Source organism: Saccopteryx bilineata, chromosome 8, assembly GCF_036850765.1.
Source record: "Saccopteryx bilineata isolate mSacBil1 chromosome 8, mSacBil1_pri_phased_curated, whole genome shotgun sequence".
NCBI lineage: Eukaryota > Metazoa > Chordata > Mammalia > Chiroptera > Emballonuridae > Saccopteryx > Saccopteryx bilineata.
The window spans coordinates 54,216,377-54,238,562 of record NC_089497.1 but is presented as its reverse complement, the minus strand read 5'-3'; the positions used below and the strand labels follow the sequence as shown (position 1 = coordinate 54,238,562).

General features: G+C 48.7%; 1 protein-coding gene and 1 non-coding gene across 26 annotated transcripts in view; both read right to left on the bottom strand.

Annotated features, from left to right (window-relative positions):
• Nucleotides 1-22,186, bottom strand: part of KALRN (kalirin RhoGEF kinase) — a 735,103-nt gene that overhangs the window by 26,211 nt on the left and 686,706 nt on the right. For 11 of the 25 annotated variants that reach the window (XM_066240718.1, XM_066240720.1, XM_066240731.1 and 8 more), the window contains 5 exons: nucleotides 21,381-21,634; nucleotides 17,353-17,476; nucleotides 16,196-16,255; nucleotides 2,690-2,717; nucleotides 1,960-2,131 (listed from right to left, as the gene is read on the bottom strand). In XM_066240718.1, the coding sequence (XP_066096815.1) occupies nucleotides 1,960-2,131; nucleotides 2,690-2,717; nucleotides 16,196-16,255; nucleotides 17,353-17,476; nucleotides 21,381-21,634 (638 nt within the window). Of the gene's footprint in view, nucleotides 1-1,959; nucleotides 2,132-2,689; nucleotides 2,718-16,195; nucleotides 16,256-17,352; nucleotides 17,477-20,551; nucleotides 21,635-22,186 lie in introns of those variants that run through there. The other 14 variants (XM_066240722.1, XM_066240719.1, XM_066240723.1 and 11 more) reach the window with 6 other exon arrangements.
• LOC136312357 (U6 spliceosomal RNA) lies at nucleotides 3,527-3,638 on the bottom strand. Its single transcript, XR_010726954.1, has one exon. It is a non-coding gene; the product is annotated as a U6 spliceosomal RNA (small nuclear RNA).

Genomic DNA, 22,186 nt, shown 5'->3' with positions numbered 1-22,186 from the left:
TCTGAGTACACACTGTGAGAGCACACCACAGTGAGTACACTACTGTGAGAGCTGTGAGTACACTACTGTGAGAGCACATCACTGTGAGTACACTACTGTGAGAGCTCTGAGTACACACTGTGAGAGCACACCACAGTGAGTACACTACTGTGAGAGCTGTGAGTACACTACTGTGAGAGCACACCACAGTGAGTACACTACTGTGAGAGCACACCACTGTGAGTACATTACTGAGAACACACCACTGAGTACACTACTGTGAGAGCTGTGAGTACACTACTGTGAGAGCACACAGCTGCGAGTATACTACTGAGAACACACCACAGTGAGTACACTACTGTGAGAGCTGTGAGTACACTATTATGAGAGCACACCACTGTGAGTACACTACTGTGAGAGCTCTGAGTACACTACTGTGAGAGCACACCTCTGTGAGTACACTACTGTGAGAGCACACCACTGTGAGTACATTACTGAGAACACACCACTGAGTACACTACTGTGAGAGCTGTGAGTACACTACTGTGAGAGCACACAGCTGCGAGTATACTACTGAGAACACACCACAGTGAGTACACTACTGTGAGAGCTGTGAGTACACTACTGTGAGAGCACACAGCTATGAGTACACTTCTGTGAGAGCTGTGAGTACACTACTGTGAGAGCACACCACAGTGAGTACACTACTGTGAGAGCTGTGAGTACACTACTGTGAGAGCACACCACTGTGAGTACACTACTGTAAGAGCTGTGAGTACACTACTGTGAGAGCTCTGAGTACACACTGTGAGAGCACACCACAGTGAGTACACTACTGTGAGAGCTCTGAGTACACTACTGTGAGAGCTGTGAGTACACTACTGTGAGAGCACACCACAGTGAGTACACTACTGTGAGAGCTGTGAGTACACTACTGTGAGAGCACACCACAGTGAGTACACTACTGTGAGAGCTGTGAGTACACTACTGTGAGAGCACATCACTGTGAGTACACTACTGTAAGAGCTGTGAGTACACTACTGTGAGAGCTCTGAGTACACACTGTGAGAGCACACCACAGTGAGTACACTACTGTGAGAGCTCTGAGTACACTACTGTGAGAGCTGTGAGTACACTACTGTGAGAGCACACCACAGTGAGTACACTACTGTGAGAGCTGTGAGTACACTACTGTGAGAGCACACCACAGTGAGTACACTACTGTGAGAGCTGTGAGTACACTACTGTGAGAGCACACCTCTGTGAGTACACTACTGTGAGAGCTGTGAGTACACTACTGTGAGAGCACACCACAGTGAGTACACTACTGTGAGAGCTGTGAGTACACTACTGTGAGAGCACACCTCTGTGAGTACACTACTGTGAGAGCACACCACTGTGAGTACATTACTGAGAACACACCACTGAGTACACTACTGTGAGAGCTGTGAGTACACTACTGTGAGAGCTGTGAGTACACTACTGTGAGAGCTGTGAGTACACACTGTGAGAGCACACCACAGTGAGTACACTACTATGAGAGCTGTGAGTACACTATTATGAGAACACACCACAGTGAGTACACTACTGTGAGAGCTGTGAGTACACTACTGTGAGAGCACACAGCTGCGAGTATACTACTGAGAACACACCACAGTGAGTACACTACTGTGAGAGCTGTGAGTACACTACTGTGAGAGCACACAGCTATGAGTACACTTCTGTGAGAGCTGTGAGTACACTACTGTGAGAGCACACCACAGTGAGTACACTACTGTGAGAGCTGTGAGTACACTACTATGAGTCACCCCGGCTTCTGACTCCATCTTTCTCCTAGTCCCGGTCAGTGCTGGCGCTGGACAAGGCTCCAGGGCAGCTCCTCTCTGGGGGAACTCAATTGCTGGAACAGGAGCCACATCCCAGACCGTGCCTGTGGTGCTGCATGAACACGCACGCTGGCGGGCAGTGGGGGGCGCTTACCAGGAGGACACAGTGTATGTGGCCGAGCTGTGGTCAGTGTCAAGGATGTTCTGGTCTGGACCCTTCCAAGTGATGATAGGCTTCGGCCGCCCGCAGACTTTGCACTGTAGTGTCACTGTGTCACCAAGCAAGCAGGTCACATCCACTAAGGGCACGAGGAACTCTGGGGCCACTGTGGTCAGATCGACAGAAATTCACATCATTCAGAACTTAGAACAAAACAGCCATTTTACAATACATTCATCTCACTTCCCACCCATGTTGTGGAATGATTCAAATAACTTTCAGCTTAACACTGTTGAGTCATCTGTGTCCCGTGAAAGAGTATTTTAAAGGTAGTAAATGTTTGTTGTAGAAAAACTAGGAAAGGTGTCTCATGAAAGAGTATTTTAAAGGTAGTAAATGTTTATTGTAGAAAAATTAGGAAACCCCAGATTAGCAAAGAAGAAAACGCTCCGTGATGTCATGGTCTGGAGGCAACCACTGTGAATATTCTGGGATATGTCCTTTTGGGGTTTATATCAACACCCTTTTCCTTAGAACAGTTGAATCGCAGAATACATATTGTGAGTCGTGGTCCCTTCACCCTGACAGTTCCCCAGAAGCGTGTCTCCTCGTCTGCAAGCACGGAACTCCTCAGCACAGTTAAAGGCTCAATCTCACTGCTAAGTTTGCCGTAAGTTATTTAGCCAATTCCCATGTTCTGAATTCTGCCATTTTTTAAACTCACCTTCTTGGATGAAATTTGGATTTAAGATCTGAAAAACACAAACAAACAGAAAATTGCTTAAATCCTAAATGACTAAAAGAGGAGTCTTTTTCCCCACTGAGTAAAAGAAGTACAAATTAGGGGGATGAAGCCCAGAGCCCAGCTGTGGTTCGTGACCATGTCGCCATCCCAGTAACAGCAAAGGGCACCTGGTCTACCTTCCTGTCTACTCTGGTGGGTCCCGTTCCTCCAGGCGGCCCGGGGGCCAGGCGGGGTGACTGCCAGCGTGAGCTCCACTGGCCACAGCCAGCCTGTCTGTCCTCCTCTGCCTCCTGTGCCTCCCTGCCACATGCACCAAAGCTCTTCTCCTGCCATCCCCGCTCAACAGCTACTCAGGGATCGTGAGGACACTGATTCCTCCCAGCATCATGGATTTTCAGAAACAGAGGACCTGACATTTATCAAATAGAAAACGTCATTGACATTAACCACTAACCTAGCGGTTTCTTTCCAAATGTACCCCCGCCCCCCACGTGGGAAAGTTCTTTTCGAGGAGCTGACTGCAGAGCTTGTCTGGTTGAAGGGGACAGAGATAGGTCGTGCCCATCCATCCTGTCCCCAGCACGGCCTCCTGGATCCCAGGCCTCCACGGGGCAAGTTGAAAACCACTGACCAAATGGTCCTAACACTTCTGACTGCTTAGGTGAGAAAACAGAGACTTAGGCCGACTCGGTGACTTCTCTGGTCACCTGGCTAGTTGGAAGAGGCACTGCTGGAGCTCCCAGTACCTGCCACGCTGCCTGGTGACACCATGGATCTTCACGAAAGGAAACACCTTCCAGCCAGCTAGCCATGCTGAAAAGTTGGTTACCCCTTCTTACGAGGATGGAGCCTTGATTTTCGCGCAGGGGCCATGCTAATCTTTTCTGTATCGTTCCAATTTTAGTATATGTGCTGCTGAAGCGAGCACAGAGCCTTGATTTTCGTTCTTTGTGTTGCCTATAATCGTGCAGGCTTGGCTCAGAAAGCCTGGTAGGGTGAACAAAACCTGAGCTTTGGGGTCAGGGAGGCTGGCTCACTTCTTTCATTTCATGTGATTTTATGCTAATTACTTGAAATGTATTAGCATCGGTTTTCTCCACTAAAAAAAGGGAATGAATAATGCTTAGTGCAAAGTGTTATCACAGAGACTAAACGACATAAGGTATGTCAATGCTTAGCACTTGTGCTTGAGAAGTAACAAGACTTCAATGACTATTTCAATAAAAAAAGATTAATTCTAATCATTTTCCTTCTGCTAACTGCCTATTGTTACAGTGGCTTCTCTCTAATAATTTAGCTTGCAAAATTTTTCTTTCCTTCCTAATGAAAGCAGAGAGCTCATGTGACTTACAAATAGCGCACCCACACTTAGTTCCCAGTGTTTACCTTGTACGTGAACATGTCCCCGTGTGCTCTCCCCTTGCCCACGCATCCCTATGAGCCCTTGGACCAAAGATGCTATTTCCTACTCTGGGCTCCCCTCTGCAGACTAACTGCCCCTGCAGACCACCCAGGTTTTTCACAAAGCAGGAGACAGAGCACTCCTGTGATGCCAAATCCTGGGTCTGAGCGTCTCAAGACTGACCCCTGCGGCCCTGGCCTGCTGGCTCAGTGGATAGAGCATCAGCCCAGCATATGGATGTCCCGGGTTTGATTCCTGGTCAGGGCACACAAGAGAAGCCACCATCTGCTTCTCTCCTCTTCCCTCTCCCCCTTCTCTCCCTCTTCTTCTCCCATAGCCAGTTGCTCAATTGGTTTGAGTGTTGGCCCAGGCACATCAGCCTCAGGTGCTAAAAATAGCTCAGTTGATTTGAGCATTGAACCCAGAGGGTTGCCAAGTGGACCCTGTTCCTGTTTGAGACACATGCAGGAGTCTATCTCCTCTCCTCTTACTTAAAAAAAAAAAGACTGACCCTTATAGTGCCCTCTTTTCCTCTCAAAAGGCCACTCATACACTGTCTGTCCTACCTTTACATCGGTGGTTTTTGATCTTTACCTCCACAGCTTTCCAAACCCCAAACCACCAATGGCTGGGCCTCCCTCCCAGAGATGCTGTTGTAAATCAGTGTGAAGAGGATCAAGACATTGGAGCTTTGAAAGCTGCCTCAGGTGGGTCACCAGGCAGCCTGGTTTGAGGAAAGCTCTGAAAGTTCCCCTCAATTCAAGGGACCGATTGCAGATAAACCCAGGCCTGCCCCTGACCCTTTTCTGGGGGTGGGGGGTATGTGTGGAGGCATTTAGTGAAAGCTTCTGCCTTTCCCATGCCTACGAGGCCCCTCTAGGTGCGAAGACATGGTAGGAGACCACCCCTAAACGTGGTGGGCAGCAGCACATCCCTTGTAGTGGGGCCAAGTAGGCCATCAATTTACCTACCTGGCTTCGGTGAGGCAGAGAGAATGACCTCTGAACCAGTCCTTTCACAGTCCAAGAAAAAGAAACTAAGAATATTGTCTAAGGTCGACAGTGGTTCTCAGGGTGGTGGGGTCAAGGGTGGCCTTTCCCCCGCGTCCAAACCACCTCATCGTCGTCTCCTCTAGGCTGGTGCAAGGGTTTCTGGATATGGAGACGCTAAGATGTAGGCTGTGCCTTCAGGGTTTATAATATGTTGTGTGGATTTTGGGTAATAATTTTCTTTCCCTTCTTACCTGGGCTCTCCAAATATCCTGCAGGCAGAATGTTTCCCTTTTGTAAGAACTCTCCTTTAAAGCAGCCAGAGCTATCGGACTGCAGGTCCTTCACGGACAGGGACCCCTGTGACTCATCTTTGGGCCGCAGGCCCTGAGCAGAAGGGCTGCTGCGCACAGTGGCCATTTAATACATGTTGCTGGGATGAATATGTGATCGTCACTCACATTTCAGTTCTTCTAAAAATTGAAGACTGGTTCATAAATAGAGTCAAGAGATGGCTCCAAAAGGTTTATAAAATAATCATTTCTGGGTATATTACCAACACTATTTGTCTATTTTGCCTGTTTTCAAATACAGATGGAATGCAAACTTTTGGGGACATGATTAAAAAACAATACAACCCGTTTCCTCTGAAAAGGAGGTTCTGAGCGGCGTGTTGTCTGGGAGGAAATGTGAACTCAAAGCTGACAGCACGTGGGATCCAGACCCTGAGCCAGACAAGCTCTCCTGCCTTGGAAACATTCTTAAAGCCACTCAGGCCTCAGTTGGATGTGTAAACTGAGGACAGTCATGCCCACCTAGAAGGCTGCCTAATGCAGGGCTCATTAACTGATGAAGATATTTTTAGCTGACCCTTGCTTAGGTGGCGGGATCTGGCAGGAAGGAAGGCAGACACGCTCACCGCCTTCATTGGGCCGACAGTCCAGCGGGCAGGATGGACTGAGAGCGACACCTGTACAGCGTCCAGGATGGTGCCTGGCTGAGGGTGGCGACCAGCCTTCAGCCAACACAAGCACTGCCCTCAGCCTCGTCCCATCTCCACTCCATCAGGACTCCCGGGTAAAAACGACTTGGGAGAGCGGCCAGCTTCACTCAGCGGCCTGTCTCCCAGCGTGATGGGCGTCCTCAGGGGAGCAGGACGGGGAGTCCAGGCCAGGAGTCTCAGAGAGGAGACAGATGACCGGCGGAAGCGATGGAACGGCAGGTCCCTGCGTTATGAAATTTTAAGCGGGGTTTCACAAACCGGCACTGTGCTTTTATAAACTTTAATAAAATAAAATACTTTTATAAAACAACACCCCAAACTGCTGCTGAGAGGATTTCTTGCCTTTGTTCTCTTTCTCATCAGAGCTCCAACCGTGTTAAGTGTATTATATTAAACACACTTGCTGTTTAAAAAGCAAATCTTCCTGGCGTGGGCGTAGACTGTGGCGGGGAAGGTGGAGAAAGGCCGCCAATCAGGCTGCAGGCAGGTTCTCTCTCTGGGAGGGCTTGTGGGAGGCATCAGTGTTCAGAGTGCTGCCGATAATGGTGATAACATCACTGATCTGTTGGCACAAACTACTCACAAACTCCAAAACCCTGGGAGGAAGTGCCGAGCAGGGGTTATTTACTTGGTTTTCAGAGCGACAGGGAAGTCTGTGTAAGAGCACAGAGACAGAGGGCTGGCCTGGGGCTCTTCCCACAGCCTCAGTGCAGAGGCAGGGTCTCAGGGAAAACATGGGCCTTTGTCCTCGATGACAGAGGCCCACCTGCTTACCTTTGCTCTCCAGTCTTGTCATCCATCCCATCTCTACTTAGTCCTCCTCTTTAAACCCCTCTAGCAAGGACCAAGAGCCTGGGCAAAACCCATGCTAACGGTTTTTCTGAGTCTGACTCTGGATTATGCCAATCTGCGATTCCTCCCTCATTGTTCCTCTTTCTGCTCAGAAGCAAATCAGAATGTGAAGTGGACTGGAGGCCACGATGTCCTCCTCACGCTGGCTCCCTGTGGACGTCGGGGCCCAGGTGGGCATGACCATGTTTCCTTGTGTTATTTATTGCCTCAGAGCCTATACAATACCTGGCACATAAGTGTTTCACTTATATTTGTCAAGTCAAGGAAAATTTAAAGTGGTGGGGTCCTAATTTGGGGGTGGAGAGTTGAGACAATGTCTTGCCATGAACTTGGGGTGCTTTCCTACGTCCACTCTCCGGGAATGTGACTTGCTCCGGAACTTCATGGGGCCCCGCACAGACTCAGCTCGTAGTGACCCTGCCTCCTCTGTGCCCCTTCCATGGCTCTGATCATGTGCCCGTCTATCAGAGCCTCTTCCCTGCATGTTATTGCCCTACCAGACTTGTGAATCCTTTAAAGATAGCAACCCGCGGCCCTGGCCTGTTGGCTCAGTGGAGCGTTAATCCGGTGTGTGTAAGTCCCGGGTTCGATTACCGGTCAGGGCACACAGGAGAAGCACCCATCTGCTTCTCCACCCTTTCCCCTCTCCTTTCTCTCTCTTCTCCTCCCATAGCCAAGGCTCCATGGGAGGAAAGTTGGCCCGGGTGCTGAGGATGGCTCCATGGCCTCCACCTCAGGCACTAGAATGGCTCCAGGGGTAACGGAGCAATGCCCCAGATGAGCAGAGCATCGCCCCCTTGTGGGAATGCTGGGTGGATCCCGGTTGGGTGCATGCGGTAGTCTGTCTGACTGCATCCCTGCTTCTAACTTCGAAAAAATACAAAAACAAAACAAAAAAAGATGGCAACCCTTTTACATGTTCTAGGTACCACCTGTCATGCTGCTTGACCCAGCATTTTGCACAAAGCAGATCAAGTATTTATTGAATCAAACTGACTGAGGCCATGCAATGAAGTAGGTGAGAATATCGGTCTCCTGAGCACCTTGTCTAATGATCATCGTCGATGTGTAAAGGGACCTGAGGTATCAGGCTGGGACCTGAAGGGTTAATCCTAAACTGCACGTTTCTTGAAACCTATTGCTTCCCTTCCTTAGGAACAGTTGGGGAGTCCGTGTAGAGTGGTAGACGGGAAGGAGACAAGACCTGGAATCCAAACTGGAGGTGGCAGTGGAGGAAAGATGATGCCCTTTAAGAGAAATGCATGTGCTCTCTCTGGGAGAGCCAAATCCGAGAGCAAGAGGCTGGTACGACCGCGTGTGGGAGCGCTGCTGAGGACTCGTTTTATTTGAACAGCAGAGGGCGCCAGGTGACAATGCTTTATCCGCCGTGGGGAAAAAACCACTTCAATGTGGTCCATCTGTAACTTAGTTGTTTCCTGCTGGAGAGAATTCCAATCAATTCCTTAATTTTTCTTCCAAACAGGAGGGCAGTGAGGTATCAGGAAAGAATGACAGGTAAAGTGGACCATCACTGAATTAACAAGCTGGCCTTTGAAGAAATCTTGAGTCTATTTTTCTTGCCTGTTGATGTTCAAGGTTCAGACTCTACGCCTTCACAGTGAGGGCAAATCCTCATCTGTTTATAAAAGCAGGTAACAGCTGACTCCAGAAGAAAAATACCCCCACCCCATTTTTCCTAAATCCCTTATCACCGGTCACAAACTACATATCTAGAATGCCGCAGGAATAAAAATGATCAAAAGAAACTCAAAGTAAATATCCTAGATTGAACTCAGGGCTGCCTGGAATGAACCAGTGTTTCTATTCTCTGCCTCCTCCTCCTATTCTGTGTGCTTATTTCATGGGAATCTATGTTCAGAGGAGGAAGGAAAGGGATTTGGCAATTAAGTGAACAGATATATGAAAAACAATTCCTAAGAATTTAGGTATCATTTCTGGTTTGGAAGTTTAACCCTTTGTTTTCAATCTGGCCAAACAAAGCTGATTTTTTGAATTTTTAGAAAAAAGAATATTTTTTATTATGTGAGAGGAGGGAGGCAGAGAGACATACTCCCACATATGCCCCAAGTGGGAGCCACCCAGCAAGCCGCTACAGGGTGTTACTCTGTCCATCTAGGGCTGTTGCTCAGCAACAGAGCTACTTTTAGCACCTGAGGCAGAGATCACAAAGCCATCCTCAGTGCCCAGGGCCATGCTGCAGCACGAAGGGAAGAGAGAGGGAAGGGGAGGGGGAGGAGGAGGGGTAAATAAGCAGATGGTCACTTGATCCTGTGTTCCTTGCCTGGGAATTGAACCTGGGACATCCACATGCTGGGCTAAGCTTTACCACTGAGCAAACTGGCCAGGGCCAGGAAATATTTTTCTAAACTTTTCTAAACTCTATTTCTGCTCATTCCTAAATAAACATAGAGCAAGCTGCAATTAAAAACATAGAAATGCCACTCAATACCAAATAACAATAGAACTGTTTCTGAACAAGTTCCTTACTGCCGAACTGTTTTCATTATCATTTAGTTCTAAGCACTTTTCTTCAACTTTGATTTACTTCTTTGACCTAATTGTAACACAAATGGTATTTCTAAATTCTAAGTGTATGAGATTTTTAAAAATTATCTTTTCGTTATTGATTTTGAACTAATTGCATCATGGTTGGAGTAGTTGGTCTATATGACACTGTTTCCTTGATGAGACTTGCTTTATGAGTCAATTTTTATAGAAAGTTCCATGGGCTCTTAAGATGAATGCAGAAGCATTAATTGTTGAGTACAGGTCTCTATAAATGGCCATGGGTCAAACACGTTGTTCTATGGGAATTCCTAATCCAAATTCCTCTCCTCTCCTACTTTGGTTAGAGAATATTTAGTGTCCTTAGACATTAAAAGGATGAAAATGTGACTTTTAACAGTAAGGAAAAAAAATCTATAACCTGTCTTACAAATAGTTGAGGGAAAGGAACAGAGAGGGGGGTACATTGCTGTGTACACATTGTTCTCGTGGTACGCTCGGCAGCCTGGATGCCTGTGATTGGAAGGGGCTGGGGTGGGGCCCCGGAGTCAGTGGCGGTGCTCTAACTTTCCTTCTATAAATCGCAGTGCCAACCTGGAAACCAAGATCTTGACTTTGGACACAATCTTTATGGATGAATGTTTTGAGTTCTCATTCCTGTCCCCAAAACTTTTTTACTGAGTGAAACAAACTTCCAGAGTCTAAAGATCCAGAGTAGGTCAAATTGGGCTCTGAGGACATGGGAGAGCGCCAGGCTGACTGAGGGGCTCTGTCTCCAAATAGGAACGCCATGCCTGATGCCCCTTTATTTTTTTTTGTATTTTTCCGAAGTGAGAAGCGCAGGGGTGGGCAGCAGACAGACTCCCGTATGTGCCTGACTGGGATCCACCTGGCATGCTCTGCCAATCTGGGCCATTGCTCCACTGCAACTGGAGCCATTCTAACGCATGAGGCAGAGGCCATGGAGCCATCCTCAGTGCCTGGGCCAACTTTGCTCCCATGGAGCCTTGGCTGCGGAAGGAGAAGAGATAGACAGAAAGGAGAGGGGGAGGGATGGAGAAACAGAAGGGAGCTTCTCCTGTGTGCCCTGGCCGGAATCAAACCCAGGACTTCCACATGCCGGGCTGAAGCTCTACCGCTGAGCCAACCGGCCAGGGCCCTGTTGCCCCTTTCTTGACCCTCCATATACTCACTGCAGTACTGTAATGCTTTGTGTTGTAAAATCTTGATAAACTGAATTGACTGGGACATCACATGGAGTGAGCCTGCAGGTGAATCTTGACAGCATGGAGTGTGTGGGGTGACGAGGGAGGCAGAGGGTGTCCTTTGCTTCTCTGATAGCTGATTCTGAGAGTAACTTTGCCTGGTCAATGGCACTTCATAATATCATCAGTACACAACATAAGTGGGTTTGGCCTCCATTCTAGGGGGAGGGAGCCACAGGACACACATGACTGAGGGTGTATGGACTGGCTGTCTTGGCCTGAGAAGGCAATTTTGATGTTTCGAGTCATGCGATTGGACTTCCTTTCTTGGCTTCTATGAATGGACCCCTGAGTCACCAGAAAAGGGTGTGGGTGAGGAGAAGCAATTACTCCAACTATCAAAAGACTTAAAAAGTTGTCAAGGAAGAAATTCTCCCCCAACAGGCAGATGCACAAGGGAAGGCTTGAACCTGACCTTTTAAGAAAGTACCTGAGCCTCAGTGACATTCTGCCTCCTATATCCCTCGCCAGGTGCGGCCGTCTCAGCACTGCCACCAAGACCTGCTCCTGTTATTGGTTGAATAACCATGACCTCTGGCGGGTAAGAAAACCCCATCCTCACTGGGTGGTTGGAAGGAACAGAAAGCACAATAGAGGTGGCTATGCAGTGAAGATCTCCAGGAGAAACGCCGGCTACAGCGAGCTAAATGCCCCTTTTGGTGGCAGAAGAGAAATCGATCTCCATGTGGAGCCAGAACAAAGCCAGGCAAAAAGAGCAAGTCTCCAGGCCAAACCCATCAGATAGATTACAAAGAAAATATTTTGTACAAATAAAATGAGAAGAATGTGATGCTTCGCTCTTTTCTCCAAAGAGTTCTTTTCATAAAAAAAAAAAAAAGTTTTATAAAATGCAGAAACAGACATCGGTGGAAACACACTGGCCATGCCAGGAGGTCAGTCACCTGACTAGGGGCGCAAAAGTTTCCTTCCCTCTGTCTGGCCAGGTTATTTTGAAGCTCTGGATCTGGGACAAAGAGCCAAAGCAGCGGAGGTGGGAGCAACAGGCCAGCTCTTTGAACGAGGAAGCTGGAGCTGGGGAAGGAGAGAAGGGTCAACTCTGGCCACTCCAGCCATTCCCAGAGTAGGGAGTGGACAATCCTGCCAGGTCTCAGGAGGCCATGCTGGCCACACCCTGCAGAGCAAGTCTGGGGAGCAAGGCACAGCATCTTGTTTCTTCTTCTTTTGGGGTGCTGTTTTCAGAATCAGTACAGAAGAGCCAAGGGTCTCAAAGTCCTTTGGCATCACATCTTAGATCTGCAGGGTGCTCAAAGGGCTCCATATCACTGACAGAAGCACGGGACCCTTGGTGCTGGGCGACCACCCACAGAGAAACCCCTGGGGCTCAGACAGGCTGACTGGCCTGAGATCTCACACTGACAGTGTCGGGGCTGGAGTCCAGGTTTTCTGAATCCTGCTCCAGTGTTCTTGCCATGCAATACTGCCTCCGTGTGATTTTTATTTAAATAGTGCTGCAGCCGTGGAAAGCTGGGATGGGCAGAAGTGACACTCCTCTTTGTTGAGCCGGGCCACTGAATAACAAGTGCACACAGAAAAACGGGCACTAGAAGGCAGGTCTTGTCATCTGCCTGTGTTTTCGATTAAAACAGTTAGTGTGCTGCACAGAGGAGCAGGGTGGGGTGGGTGGGGGACATTGGCCAGGGACAGCCAGATACTGCCTTCCGGGCACTGTCTGGCTTCCCAACAGTTACCACTTCCTCTGCCTCCGTTCTTCTACTCATAGTCTTCCAAGGGGCTGGGGTGGGGAACGCAGAGTGGGTGCAGTGTTGGTTCAGGATGACGAGAAAGTCTCGAGATAGAAGTGGTAGCGGCAACACACGAGGGATTTACTACCACTTAAAATGGCGAGGATGGTTAATTTTATGTTATGTATATTTTACCGCAATTTTAAGTCCACGAAGGAGATGGGGCCGACTAGAGGTTTCCAAGTTTTCGCCGACTCTGAAAGTCTGCCCTAAGTAGAATTTTCCTCCTCAATTAGCTTTACCTTTCTAAGTGTTTCCTCTCCCTCATTTCTCAGGACCCTCTCTCAGAAGATCTCCACCCTGTTCTTACTGCAGGAAGTGACCCCCTGAGCGAACTATCTCCTGGCTGGCATTGTGACCACAGGGGATGTCTGCATTCAGTCAAGCCCCAAGTGAAGTGGCTGGGGCAGAGGGGCAGTCTTCCTGGAATCCTGGCAACCACTTACTCTGACCGATTGGCCTTTACTAAGAGCGGTATTGGGGATTAAAAAAAAAAAAAATTAAGACACATTTAATTAATTGGGCTTCACCTAAAAGCTGGGCTAAGAATCCTTGTGCCTGAAGACAAATACTGGGCGGCTGGGGCGGCCTCCCCACTGCAGTGTACGATGCAGGCCAGTGGCAGTGCTGGGGGGTGGGGTGGGGTTGGAGGGCAGGAGCAAAACCCGGGCACCCACACAGCCGTCAGACAGCCTTCAGAGGGGGCACACGTCTGAGAGCCCGCCTCACCCAGGTCCTCTGAGAAACCCAGTACAGCTCAGACTTCCCAGGGACGGGCGCCAGCTCACAGGGCAGTTGCGGAGCCGCAAGCCCACAGCCTGGCTGCAGCCGGGTACCCGCAGAGCGCGGGCAGGGGCGGGGCTGAGCTGTCCCATGGGGAGGGGGTGCCCAGCCCACCATCGTGTCCACGCTCCTTTTCAATAAAAGGCAATCAGTAGTCTGAGCTATAATGGAAAACTGAATTAACTTGTTCCAAGACAGCCTAGTGTTTGATTTTTAGCCTGATTTGAGGCTTTTTCCACATAGAAACATTTCTCTCAGCTCTAGCAGCCTCCTCTAAGCCTATTCTCAAGTGTAATCAGCGCAAGGTGAAGAAGAGAGCTGAACCAGGGCCGGATCCACGTCACTTTTAGAGCAGTTCTCGGAGGTGTTGTCACGAATTGGCAGGAAGGAGAGGGGTGAGAGGCCGTGAGGGGGTCCCACGGACCAGGAGCCAACCTTGCAGCAGCTAGTGGTGTGGCTGGTGGTGCTGGGAGTGCGGAGTGTGGCTGTCCGGCAGCACCTTCACAGGCGTGTCTCCACATGGGGAAGGGATGCAGTGCAGAACCGCCTCCTCTGGATAGCCGGGTGTTCTTGAAAAGCTTTGTAAATCAGATTCCTAGGGTTCGAGGTAACTCTTTTTCTCTTAACTTTCAAAGATGTGCATATATATATACACATACATATCTATATCTATATCTATCTGTATGGTGACATGCATGCCAGCTCTGGGGGCAGCCAGCAGTAGGTATGCAAGCAAGGGTCCCAGGAAATGGCTCCTTAGAGGGACCCTTCAATCCACCGATTGAGAAAAAGTAAAAAATGCTTGGGTAGTGTAGACACGTGGAGGCTGGATGCCAGCCGATGCACAGCTAGGAGTGGACGCGACGTGCTGGCCTCAAGTCGGGCAATCGGGAGGGCGGGGCTCAGCCGTCGCAGACCTGGCACGGAGTGGTGCACAGGGCCAGGGTGTCAGCCAGGGTTCCGGGCACGGGCTCCCAGCACTGGCCACCAGAACTGCGGGTACAGCTCAGTAGAGCACAGGGACACGGCTCCCCAAGGGACAATACCTATGACAAGAATCAGGTTCAGAAGACAAGGGCGAGGTTGGGGACCAGCCTGAGCCGGGTAATGATGTCCAAAGCTACTACTTTAGCAGTGAGAGGCCTTCAAGAGGTGGCCCTCTGTTCTGTTTCTCAAATAAGGTCTTTAAAGTACAGCTTTCTTCAGATGCACCTTGGGCCATTTCCTTCTGCAGTGGACATTGCAGTGAGGTTCTACTCACCCCCAGGCCCCTAGAGCTGAAAAGATCCCAAGTGGCCTTCTGGACCACAGACACCTGGCTTCCCCCCTCCCTCTGCTTGCAGATGACATCTTGATACAGGCCAGCAACACTTAGGCTGGAGATACAGGGGCCACCAGGCACCTGCCAGCTGACAGGTGTGGCCCCCACGGGAGCTGGCGCCTAAACTACGAAATGCAAGGAGAGCAGAGCCAGAAACTGCCCCCACTTCCTTTTCTCTGAGATACATTCAGGCTACGAACGCAGCGTTCACTTCTTCCCACAGCGGAGCACTGCACTGGCCCACACCAGCCGGATTTAGCTCTGCGGCTTTACCCACATCCACAGGGGACTATTGTGTCCTGGCGGAACTCCCACTTCCAACTGCTCGTCCCTGGCCCGACGCAACTCAATTGGCACCTTCCACAGCTGGCTTACCGCGTCTGGGGCAGCACGGTCTTTTCTTGGGTTTGTGGTGGTTGTCATAATGTGGTGGTGGATTTCTTTGGGATTAGGTCAAATTAGAGTAAAAATAATAAAAATCCATCTAGTTAAGTGAAAAGCTTAGGTCTATAAAAGGGAAAAGATTTCCTTTTTTTTTTTTTTAATTCTCTACTTTGTACTTAGAGGAAGCCTCTAAACTTTATCCATTATTGGAGCAGGAGGCACAGATTTGGAGAAAAGCATTTCAATAAACTCTGAAAGACAAAATGGCAGGGAATCCCAACTCCAAGTTTGCTCAGATTCTCTAGGGTTTGTGAACTGACAATGGCTGTCATTCACTGGTCAGTCAGGGGAGGGTCCTGCTTCTATAACCCCAGTTTCTAGCACAGGAGGAGATGGAAGTCAATTCAGTGTTCTTGTTGGTGGAAGGGCTGGTCCCACTCCCACATCCTCGTCACCTCAGAGTGTAAGACATGTCCCCAGGCAGTGCTTCAGTCTGTCTCTAGAGAGGTCTCTGCTAAGACTCTGGGTAGGGGAGGCTTCTTTTCCTGCAAGGTGGGCACAGCCATGGCCCAGGAGCCCTCGGGGCTGGGCAAAGGCGGGGTCTGGAGTTAGTGCAATTACATGTCATCTGCTACCACAGTGACCAGGTGCCAGGCCCCCACTAAACCATAGTTTGAACATGATTTTGCGGGAGTCTTGAGGGAGGAATAGGTTTCATTGGAAGAACAGATAAAGGGGATACAGGGAAGAGAAAAAGCGGAAAAAGAGGGGAGGGAGAAACCAAAGTGGGAAAAACTAAAACTAATGGGTTCTTGTCTTTTAGCTGGAAACCAACCACTCTTTTATAATGCTGTTTTCTATGGGGGAAAAAATAAATGTGTTCTAAGTTTCCAATAATGAGGTTGGATATTTTCTACAGAAAGCCAAACCCACCAAAGAAGAAAACACCAAGCAAGCATTTAAGAGAAATAGAAGTGTGTGCTTTAAAAAAGATATCTCAGTAGAGTTTTCTAGCAACATCGGGCTGAATTAAGCTTGTTTGCTTCTTTGTTTCTTAAGCTGGGACGGAACACCCAGAGATGCCCTGACATAACAGTTTGTCCTAGACTGGCTCGTCACTTTAGCAAGGCCACTGTCACAGAACACAGTACAGAAGACAATCATTGTAGGAAACAGGACAAGAATAGCTGCTTCTACCTCCATGCTAGTATTAGGGTCAAGATCATCACACTCTGACTCCTCGGAACTGTTCGTCTCCTTGATGGGCAGCATGAGGAAGGGGGAAGAAAGAGAACACAGTTAGAACACAGGCAGCTTTTGCTAGAGAGAGAGGAGAACTTTAGAGAAGCATGGGCAATGGGAACTGGGCAGAGAAAAACCCAGGAGGGGTGTGAGCCACCAAGGGTGTCAGCATGCTCTTTTCAGGAGTGGAGGCTGGGGTCACGCACAGCTGCTCATCCCACAGGAAACGGCAATGGAAGCAACCGAATGAAGCATGAGTGTTACTGGTCTAAACTGTGGTCTTCTGTGAGGTGGGCCTTCCCAGAGGGCGAGGGAGAGGATACAATTTCTTTTCCCCAAGAAGACCATTAGAATGGGTTTCAGTTGTTCTTATTTTGCTCAGGAAGGGGAAAACGTGCCAGGAGGATAATCACACATTATAGCACAATTAAACACCAGTGGTCTAATTTCTATTTTTCCAGAGTCAGCACTTTTTGGAGGGCACAGTATAAAGGAAACAGATCACCTTGTTTCAGGATACAAGGGTCAGCCAAAACTTAGAACCAGTGAGTTCTGAGTATTAGGAGGGTTATTACAAAGCAGTGACTTGGGCTTCCCCAATGTGCCACCCCTCCCTGCCACGCACAGGTCTGACAGTGATATCTGAATTCCGGGGAAAAGAAACGAAACTTGACCACGGACAGAGCGGCCCTGAAATTCCAGACCTCAGACTTCCCAGGGCTGAGGGTTTGGAAAGCACCCCTGATCTCTTTACCCTGCGTGTACTTTCAAATCTGGGATATCGAATGGGCGACTTTGAGAATTTTAGTATGAGTCAAGCACCTTGCATTTCTAAAAGAATAATGCTGCAGATAATTTTGCTATAAAACATCTGCACCGTATAAAATCATAAAATAATAAAAAAAAGAGATACTTACTTATTTGAATCGAAGTTGCCAGGAGAAATAAAAAATAAAAAATAAATTGATCTTGCATGCAAAATCCTGTTAAACTACCTCCCCTCTGGTTCCCACGCCGGGAAAAACAATCCCCATCCACCCAGACTGCCTCGTGAGGATGCTGCAGGGGAGGACAGATGAGAGGTGGGACACGCTCCCAAACACCTTACTCACTTTAACAGAGACTTTGTTGCCCAGAATATCCTTGGGTTTACGAGGCCCTGTGGCTTCATTTTTACCCGTGTTCTCCACTTCCGCCCGCTTTCTCATGCGTAGAGTATGCCATGAACATGACTTCCTGTTGTACCAAAAAATGCACCAATCAAAATGGCAGGTCAGGGCAGAGTGAGGCGGTGGGTGGGCTTGCCACCCATGGGTGAGTCAGTGGGTGAGGGGCTCCAGTCATGCCCCGGCTTCAGAGGCCCCAATCCTGCAAGCCAGCTTCTGTGGTGGTGGGCAGCTGACCTCACCTCCAACGGGAAGTGAGTGAGGATGAACTCTGACCCCTCCTGATAGATGTGCAAGATTGACTGTAGCATTTAAGGAAAATGTGAGAACTGGGTTATTAAACTCCACTGAGGGCAATTTTTATAAAACATGGATGAGGTCTTATAGGACGGGAATTCCCTTCCTGAAGGGTATGGCAGAGAGGGGAAGAACGGATGAGGGAGGGGATAACAGGAAAGATAGAAGTATATTCTATAGTGCCCAAGCTGTTGGCACTTTCCCAGGACCAGACACAGAGACCTAGAAGGATGCTTTTGGGTTTCCATCTCATCATTTGTGTTTGGGCTGTGACCACTCCCAAACACTCTAGCACAGAGAGGATTTCCTGGGGCATTTGACTTAATGAACAGTTGAGTACCACTCAATTACCCAGATAGTTTAGAAAAGGGTTTTTTTTGGCCTGTGTTCTCTATATCACTCAGTGTTACCATAGGGCTCTGTCAACCATTAAGAATCCTAGAGTTTTCCCGTTGGGAGAAGAACCAATATGTGCTCTCAGGGAGGTAAGGGTTGGCAATGCCTTGTCACACTGTCCTAACTACTTTCTTCCCACAAGATGCTTGGGAGCTACTTCTTTACAGACCTGTAAAGAGAAGCTCAGAGCAGAGCTCTTGATATGTTAGAACTCAAAAGACAAAGACACTGAAAGCCAAGTTACACACAGCATCAGTGACCCTGGACAGGCATCATCAATCTCAGGTGTGGTCACAGAGTTTGGATGAAGCTCTCATATTGTCAGAAGTAAGTGAGGCTGGCTTCCCTCAGTGTCCGCTTGTCTAGTTTAGGCCTGTGCAGACCAGAGCTCAATGAAAAGAGCCTCCGTTAAGGGAGAGAGAGGCATATGAGATTTAAGAGGAGGGAGGTTACTCCAAAAACATATAGCAGCCCCTTTACAAAATTTCACATCTGTTAGGAATTTGAAGATGTTCTGAGGAAGGTGTCCCAAAATATTTATCACTAACACACAAGGTCAAAAATCAACCTTCTGAGTGACAAGAACAATTGAAGTAACGTTCTTGAATTTTCTGGGAAAGTGGGCTCATTTAAAAGGTCAGACTCTCTTGCCTGACCACTGGTGCTGCGGTAGACAGAGTGTCGACCTGTGATGCTTGATGATTCAGGTGTGAAACCCCGAGGTCGCCAGCTTGAGTGCGGGCTTACCAGCTTGAGCATGGGGTCACTGGCTTGAGCATGGGATGGATCATCGACATGATCCCACGGTCACTGGCCTGAAGCCCAAGGTCACTGGCTTGAGCAAGGGGTCACTGGCTCTGCTGGAGCCCCCAGTCAAGGCACATAAGAGAAGCAATCAATAAATAACTAAAGTGCTACAATTATAAGCTAATGCATCGCATCCCTCTCCCTTCCCATTTTTCTCTCTCAAAAGAAAGGGGGGGGGGCTCTCTTGGCCAGACCTGCTCTTGTAGCTGTAGCTCCTAAATAGCCAGGTTGTCTGGGACCCTCTGCAGAAGAGTTCCTCGCTCCACTTGTTCTATCTGAGCAAGAACCAGTCACAGAAGCTAACTTTAGATGATATCACTCTGTTAACTTAAGACTTTCATCTTATATCTTTACCCAAAAAAATCCATGTCTCTAACTCTTTCTGAGAATATTGAGTCAAGCAGGTCCTTACCAAAGACCCCCGGGCAGACAGCACAGTGTGTGCGTGTGTGAGCGAGGGGGTGCATCTCCCTGTTTATTACAGCCCTCCGGGTCATTCCTGCGCTTGGTGAGAAACTAGAAATGTTACAATGTTCAGGAGGAAGACTCAGAGTAGCGCAAGGGGCAGGACAGGCTCCGTTTCATGGTCTTCTTCCCAGAAGGACTCATCATCATGGTTTGGGGAGCTCCCATCTCTTGGCCAGAAGCTCAGGGACTGATGTGGAAACAGGGTGTAAGTGACATCGATCCCAGTAGGCATCACCCTAGCTCCGACCTCTGTGGTCACAGCAGGCCCTGGGAGGGTACGGTGAGTGTCCTTCACTGATAAACGACCACTACTGTTAGTCGTCACTCTGCTCCACCCCCTCCAATGCTTCAGCAAGAGCAGCTGACAAGGAACCAAAATGACCAGTTTGTATAGAATCTGACCTCTCTTGCTCAGCCTGGCATCCCTCCTACCCTCTTTTCAAAAAAGGGTGTGAAAAAGTGGCCAAAAGACCCAAAGGTAAGTAGGACAAGGTGCTCAGTCCCTAGATCATTAGATCACAAATCACTGTGAGATAGTTTTGTAAGGCCATCGATTAACAAGAACTTCAATGCCTTGAGGGCCTTGATTCCCAAGGCTTCTTAAAGGATGCCAAAGCCAAGTGTCTTTAGAATAAAATGAATTGGGCCTATCTGTGCCTTAGGGAGCACTATTGATTTCCAGTTGTGCCTGTGGTTATCTAGAGGGAAAGGACAGGTCAGTAACCGCTATCTCCTGAGCTCCAGGAAGGGTTAAAGCAGCACAGTCTGTTGGTGACTCTGCTCAGGTATCTTACAGGAGGGGCTCCTTCTACCTCTGACCCTGATGACCACGCAGCACAGAAAGCAGTGTGTGTGTGTGGGGGGGTGGTGGGGGGGGTTGTAAGCCAAACACTTCCCTCTCCTCTAGTCATTAGTTTACATCAGCACCTCAAGGTCACCCAGCTGGGTAGCACCCAGTCAGGATCCTTCCTCATCTCAGAGGTCAGAGAAAACCAACAGGGGTTATTTGGAGGGGAAGGCTGGGCTGGAGCTTGAGCAACGGTTCGTGTAGGGAAAGACTGCCAATGCATTCAGCCGACTCTTCAAATACAGAAAAGGAAAGGAAAAAAAAATCATTTGCACATGTATAAGTTCCAGAATAGTGAAATGGGGAAAAAGGGTCAACTAGTCTTGAACCTCATTAAAACATGCTCATGGTGAAAATTTATTTTACATATTTAAAATAGTACATTTAAAATTATTAGTTACATTACAGGTGCAATGATGAACATTGTGACTCTCCGTTGTATTGCACAGCCTGACTTCATCCATACGGGTTTCCTTAAATAGTGCAAAATACTTTATACAGGAATGTGTTCCGAAGGGTCTTTGCAACCGAAATAAGGAAAAGAAATATCTTACAATTTACCATGAACATATATATATTAAAGGAACAGAGGAGGGGAAATTAAAAAAAAAAAAAAAAGGGTACAATCTGTACAGAAGAATTGCCACGGACAACCAAAAAGTTCCCTCTCTCCTGGGAGAAGCAGCGGGCCTCTGACCTGCACAGGTCTGGCATTTGTGCTAAGGTAAGTTTTTGGTGTCAATCAAAAAAAATATATATATCAGTAACTTAATACAATATAAATAGAAGTCCAGTCCAGTGATCCTGTGGTGGGCCAAGTGGAGCCAAGGAAGCATTGCTTTTGTCACCTAGGGTCTCAGGAGGGTTCTTTTCTTAAGGAGAGGGGACAGAGAAGGGGGGAAATAAACAAAAAATTATAAACAAAAAGGAAAGAAAACCCACCGCCACCACTAGCAACAAAAACACAGAGTCAGAACGATCCGGCCCGGAGGCCCCTGCTGCCCGCGGCTCCCGCTCAGACACTGGTTCCGGTGCACTGTAGAGATTAAGCAGCAGCCATTCCCTACCGTGTGTTTGCATTTTTGTGTTCTTTGTTTTGGAATTTTTTTTTTTTTTAATCCACATACTCCTCTCCCGGGGAAGCCAACGAGGCACTTACTTGATGCTCCCGTCACTATTTTCGGCCGCGGCGGCTTTGGTGAGGGGCGCCAGGACGCCGCCCGGGACCCAGCCCTCGGCGGCGGGCGCGTGGTCGCTGGCGGGCTGGTACACCAGGCACATGTTCTGCTGGTTGACGGCCAGGACCTGGACCACCTCACCTTGGCTCACACAGATTTCGTTCTCCTTCAGTGCATAGTAATCTTTGATCACGCTCATGGAGGAGGTCCCGTTGCAGCCTCCCAGGTCACTCTGCTGGGAGACAGGGCGAGAGGGACCCAGATGCAAGAAGGCTGGTTCACACGGGCCTGCTCTGCACCCTACGGGTGGGTACAAGCCAAACCTCCCCCTAGCAGGGGAGACAGCAGCAGAAGATTCTGTTGAGTAGTGGCATTATATTCATAAATACGCTCTTGTTTCATACACTACGTAACCACGGTTACGGGGGACTAGATAGAGATGCCTCCTGGCTTTAGTAAAGGCGCAAACAGACCTTCCACCTGGAAGCCCCTCCCCTGCACACAACCTTCCTGCCTCTGATTAATGGAAGGAAAAGCGTGGTACTGACACAGGGATACATGAGCACCTGGGCAAAGTGAGGTCAGGGCAAAGGTCAAGTAGGGGTCATAACCCCCAGTGAAAAAGAACACAGATCCTTTGCTACAATTTTTCTTCCTTTTGAAAAAGGATTGGTCAGACTGTATGTACATTCTGAACCTCCCTGAGACAAGAGTAACAATGAGACATTTGCTTTGTCCAATTCAAAGACCAAGTAGAGACCTAGCCTGACCCACCTCCTGTGGGAAC